Source organism: Centroberyx gerrardi, chromosome 22 (genome assembly GCF_048128805.1).
Source record: "Centroberyx gerrardi isolate f3 chromosome 22, fCenGer3.hap1.cur.20231027, whole genome shotgun sequence".
Lineage (NCBI taxonomy): Eukaryota > Metazoa > Chordata > Actinopteri > Beryciformes > Berycidae > Centroberyx > Centroberyx gerrardi.
This window is the reverse complement of record NC_136018.1, coordinates 15,463,714-15,469,632: the sequence shown is the minus strand read 5'-3', so window position 1 is coordinate 15,469,632 and position 5,919 is coordinate 15,463,714. Positions and strand designations below refer to the sequence as shown.

At 41.2% G+C, this 5,919-nt stretch overlaps 1 protein-coding gene across 1 annotated transcript in view; it reads left to right on the top strand.

Annotated features, from left to right (window-relative positions):
* The window catches only part of plcxd2 (phosphatidylinositol-specific phospholipase C, X domain containing 2), a 7,242-nt gene extending 4,987 nt beyond the window's left edge, over window positions 1–2,255 (top strand). The window contains exons 7-8 of the mRNA XM_071906417.2: window positions 344–474; window positions 2,096–2,255. Coding sequence (XP_071762518.1) covers window positions 344–474; window positions 2,096–2,255 — 291 coding nt within the window. The remainder of the gene's footprint in view (window positions 1–343; window positions 475–2,095) is intronic.
* Window positions 2,256–5,919: the final 3,664 nt, after the last annotated feature.

Below are 5,919 nucleotides of genomic sequence, written 5' to 3'. Positions count from 1 at the left end.
CACCAAGGTTTTGAGTGGTTGTCTGGCATGATGATCTGATTCTTTGCAGTTGCAGTAATTGTACAGTTACTGGAAACCACTCTGAAGACCAAGCAGGTCTCCCTCTGCATGTCCCAGTCTATCCTCAACACCAGGGTCAAATCCCAACTAACCCAATTCTTTTGTTCAATATTTTTGTGAGGTTTTACATACAGTATGTATTCCTTAGGGACATTTGTAATAGAGCTACATAGTCAATTTTACCACAACAAAATAAATATATCTTAGGAATATATCTTAGCGTAAAGGGCTATTTAGATCATATTTTTATGTATTTAAAGTTGTGTTTGACATTTTCCTGTAGTTCCTGGAGACCACTCTGAAGGAGAGAACCAAGCAGGGCTCCTTCCACGTGTCCCAGGCCATCCTCACCCCCAGGGTCAACACCGTGGCCAAGGGCCTGCTCTGGGGGCTGCGCAACTACCTGGTGGAGAGGTCAGTGGCTGGGCAACTCTGTGTGCACTGTGTTCTGTTAACATATTTTATTATTTTCCTTCCCCACTGGTTTTGATGTGGTGTTTGTGCTCATGCATGGCAAAATCTTTGTCCTCCTCTCAACTGCTCAACTCTATTTATTTTCTTTGCTCTGTAGCCAGTAGAGGGCAGTAGAGTAAATGCTGCTAAACTCACCTTGAAGAAAGAGGATTCCCCTCTTTGCACACATCCTTGAAGGAAAAGGAGGGAATGGACAGTATTGTTATGGGGGAAAAGAAATGTGGATATGATAGAGCTTTAGAAAGCTCCAGATCACCAGAGTAAAGACTCAGTAAATCATTATTATTACTTATAACTGACATTATAATTTATAACTTATCTTATACATGAATGTAAAGTAGCAAGAATATCAGTGTGGATGAGTGAGTGTGTTTCATCCACTTAGAATGAAAGCAGATTGACCACATTTGAAAAAAACAAAAACAAAACTAAGCATGTATCCACATTTCTAGCTCCCCTGCGACAATACTGTCGTCTCAAAGGTTTATTCCACTAGGGATTAGCCTAACTCCCCTTTATCCAAATCTAAACTACAGAGGATCAAACTGAAACACTTCTCATCTCTCTGACAAGAGATCCTATGTCCGACGCAAGGAGTAAATTATCTGCGCAAATATTTGCAGTCATCTAGCCTAGATTTAAGTGGAAATGACAGCGGAAACCACAGTTTACCTACCCACCATGCTCCCTTGTTGAATCTGAGCGCATCGGCCACTGATGCTGGGGTGTAAAACTCCTGAGCGGACGCTCTGGCGAGACAGGAAGTGGCCTAATTTTGCACTTCCGAGGAAATGGGATTGTTTATCATCGCTGGCTAAACATTCTGACTTCCTGGTTTTGTTCTGCCAGCGCCTGAAACTTGGTGTTTAGGAGCGTTAGAAATGATATAGTTACAGAGTCACGGTGTGTGTGTTTGTTTGTGTGTGTGTCTGTGTGTCTGTGCCTAGACCCAAAACAGAAAGTGTCTGAAAGCAAAGCAGTGATTTTGAGACAATAGTGGTATAGTGGTCAGACAGGCAGACAGACACGAACATCACTTCCTTTAACTCTTTTCTATCTGTTTCAGTTTCTCTTCCACTGTAACCCACATTTCTTTATATTTCCTCCACCAAACCAGTTTGTTTGTTTGTTTATCAGCAGGATATCTCAGATAAGCCTTAGGCCAAGGGTCAATTGATTAGATTTGGTTGTGATCCGGTTCTGGGATTTCTGTCATAAGACAACTATTGTTTTTTAGCTATAACTCTGAAACTAACAGAGATAGAAACTTGATTCCAAGTCCTAAAGGTATGTTTGCAGGGTCAAGAAATCAATTTAACTTAAAATGTAAGTGAGAGAAATTATGTGTTTGGGTATAACAGCAAGTTTGAGAATGGTTCAGCGTTGGTCCTTCTAGTATAACTTTTCCTCATCCAGTTTCATCTTCACCTCTATTTCACCAGCTATTCTTTTTCTCTCTACTGCCTCTTCATTCAACTCTCTCTCCCAGTTGTATCTAATCTAACCTAATCACACATCCAATCTAATCTCTCTTCTCCCCTGTTCTCCCTCTCTGAACCAGAAACCTGCCGACCATCATGACGTGGGTCGAGGCCCAGAGGCCGGGGGTGGACGGGGTCAACATCATCACCTCTGACTTTGTGGAGCTCACCGACTTTGCCAACACCGTCATCAAACTCAACAATCTGCTGTTGACTGAACATGGCCACAAACCCACATGACGCATGTCCACACAGCAGGATTAAGGTGTGCAGATGTATGGTGGAGGTTGAAAGGGTTAGGTCTCACCACCCAGATGAGTTTTATGGGGCTTCATTTATAAAAACATTCTATGAAAAAAATTATGTCATATATTATGTTCATATATTGGATAATAATGTAATACATTATTGATCCCTGTAGGGAAATTTTATCACCAAAAAATTGAAGAAAATCAATGTACATCACTGTGTTTGGCATCAAGACCAACAGTTCTTGAAACAGAACATTGACACAGTTTGGGCATGAGCGCAAAATTTGAGCATAAGAACCTTTTTATAAATGAGATCCCGGGACAAAGCCTTTTTGTAAGCTTTCAGGAATTCATCGACTAACTTCTGAGATTTTGAATCTCTGAGTTTTGGGTGCAGCCGACTCTCCCAACAGCGGCATCAGACTCAAAGACTAACAGAGAGGAACCGGAGCTCAGACCAGGCAGTACAGAGCATGAGCAGTGGCTTCTTTTAACCTTAGTACAAAAGGTTGACCAAATCATGCCGTACTGCAACTCTGGCTTCCCCTTGTATGTTCCTCTCCCATGTTCCCTTGCAGAAGGGACTGTGAAACACATCACATCACTATTATACAATGGCAGCTGCAGCACAGATCACCTAACCAGAGACTCACAGTTACCTGTGATAATGGCGTTATTGGACATTGGTAACATGTGATTATCAGGGATTTAATTTTTCAGGTTTCAGCAGTATTTCAGATGCTCCATCAGAGCTCTAGTGGAGGGTCCAACTCTCCTGCTTTTGTTCCATTTGTTCCTTGTTGTTTCCAAATATTTCCAGTTTCTTTTTTCATGTTGCTGATCACATCCCTGAATTATCTTTGTCATGGTTTGATCACATTAATGACTTTCCAAATTGTTAATTTACTATTTTGGTGATCATGAGGTACTTGTTTTGCGGGGCATAGGACTTTGCTTTTTGAAATATGTTTAACATGCAATGTAATATGTATTTTAAGTATTGACTTCATAGGAATTTGTGTACTGGATGATTAAGTATTGGGATGAAAAAGGATTGGGACAAATATTATGTCTACAGACTGCTAATACATTCAAAGGTTTTCTTAAGGGAATAGGGAGTTGATGAAGGAAATTACTCAGTATGATTTTTCACTTGGCAACGGAACTCGCTTAGCATGATTTTCACATACATTCAGTGTAAGCATTGGGCCATAGAGCTAAAGTTGGCTTTTTAGCTGGACACAACACTAATGAGCATGAGCCAGAAGTACAGACTGTGATTTTTTTTATTTTATTTCTGGGTATTTTTGCTTCTATGTTTAAGCAAAATCAGTCATTACAGCTGTTGTGAAAGAGGGCAACTTAAGCCAACGGTGCCAGCGCTGTGTCTTACTACTTAACTAGGGATGCAGACGGAGGCACCGTCAAGGGGGGAAATATGCGTGAAGCCTGTGCCACAATTCACATTACACACTTTACACACTTTACACACACACACACACACACACACACATACACAGCTGTATGTGTTTATGTTTATAGTATATTCTATTTTTTTCAGAGCCATACTTTGGCTGGAGATGCAGAAATGGAAACACTCTCCAGTCAAAGTATGCAGGGGAAACGCACTGAGGAGGTGGAAACCTGACTGCGTCTTGTGGGCCCTGTGATTACTATGCATGACATAGACAGTAGCGCTGACAGTCATCCGGCATTCCTGTGGTCTCACTACAGAAAGACAAAAGGAGAGAGAGAGAGAAAGCAGAGGAAAATGAAATGGATGAAAATTTTGATTGACAGAACAGAGCAAAGAAAGAAAGAACAAACGAAAGAACGACCTGGAAGTGTTGGCTCTCTAGTTGATGAGAGAAGAATAACATGAAGAGAAAAAGCGAGAGATTTAGAATCTGCTGGAATTGTAGCTCAGAAAAGACTGAAAGAGAAAGAAGCAGAGGAGGCAGAGAGTTATCTGAACAGCTGTTTTTGCCTTCAGCTCCCTCATCTAACAAGAAAGTAAAATGTTTTCTTTTCATATCCACCCTCTCTCACTCCCTCGCTCATTGCTTCTTGTGTGAAATTGTCTGTTCTGGCCAGGCCACAGTGTTGACACGGTCTAGCGTGGTCACCGAGCGCTATGATGCACACACACAAACACACACACTCACAAGCGCAGGCACTTTAATTGTGGAGTAATTACACATACCACGGCAGGCAAATGGGAGAGCAGAGAGGAGCAGCTCAGATGGATGGAGAGCCAGCCACATTCCTCTGTTGTTTGGTTTGGTCCTCTCTCTCTCTCTCTCTCTCTCTCTCGCTCTCACTCCATTGTATTCCAGTTGGCTTCCCAGGTTTCGAAGGAGAAGATGACAACAACTCAAGCATAAGCTTTATGATCTTGTTAACAAAGATGTTACTTGTCCTAAAGCAATAAAAACGTTATTTGTTCTTCTGCATCGTGTGTGTGTGCCCACATGCATTTGTTGCTCATGATTAAAGTTTGGCAGCAGAGATTCTCATATTCTACAAACCTACTTTCCCCACAGTGGTGCAAACTTTTACACACAGCTCTCTGACATGCAATCACCACAGTCCCTGTTTGGGTAGATCACCAACACACCTCTCCACCTCAGTGTTGTCGCCTTTTACGCCCCAACACCTCCCATTTCTCCTCCTAAAATCAACACCACCATCATCTCTCCATCCTCATCTTTAATTATAGCAAATACAGTCAGTCCAGTGGGGGTGTTTTGGCACAACTTGATCTGACTTCACTCTGCTGCGTCAGAGCCAAAGACTTTTCATTTCCAGTCTTTAATATGAAGAATGTCAAACAAGTGAAGTTGCAGTTACGTATAATTGTGTACTTGCACTATGCGTTGTTTGCTTCCATGTCATGTTTGTGTAACCCGGTGACATAGTGCTAAATAAAAAGGTGGATATACAGCGACCATCACAAGGAAAACAACCACAAATATTACCAAAAATCAATTTTATTTTCAGTAAAGAATTGTTTTTGTTTATTAAATTACATCAGTGTGACGCTACTTAGTATGATGTGTACTATGACTTACGTCATACACATTTATGTCAGCCTAAAAAGGTGAGTAAACACTGTTCTACAAATAAAATAGTGAGTAAACTGAGATTCAGAGGGTTTCACCTCCGCTACATCCCTGGTGTTAACTGGTGTCAGTGACCAGACCTGAGCAGACCAGTAACAGCAATTACTCACAGCTTTGTTTGTGTTCTCTTTTAGACCACGTTGACCATGGTATTAGGACAGCTGTAAAAGCAAATGACCTGCATCTTATGACGATCATAATGTAGAGAGAGAGAGAGAGAGAGAGAGAGAGAGAGAGAGCGACCTGAGGAAACATGTTTAGAGCTGCCCCACCAATCCATTGCTAACCAAACGAAAATGCACAAAGCTTAACCTTAAGCCAAAAACAGTGTCAATTTCATCAAATTATCTGTCATTAAGAGATAAGTAAAAGCATATGGACTGAATTCTGTCTGAATAGTTCTTCCACACATCCCTAAAGCCCTACATCAATGATGAAATATCAGGGATTCCCCTGGGATTAAATGAGCTGTCACTTGAAAGAATTTCATTTATAGTTTCAGTTGAGAGTATTGGTGTTACATGGTCTACA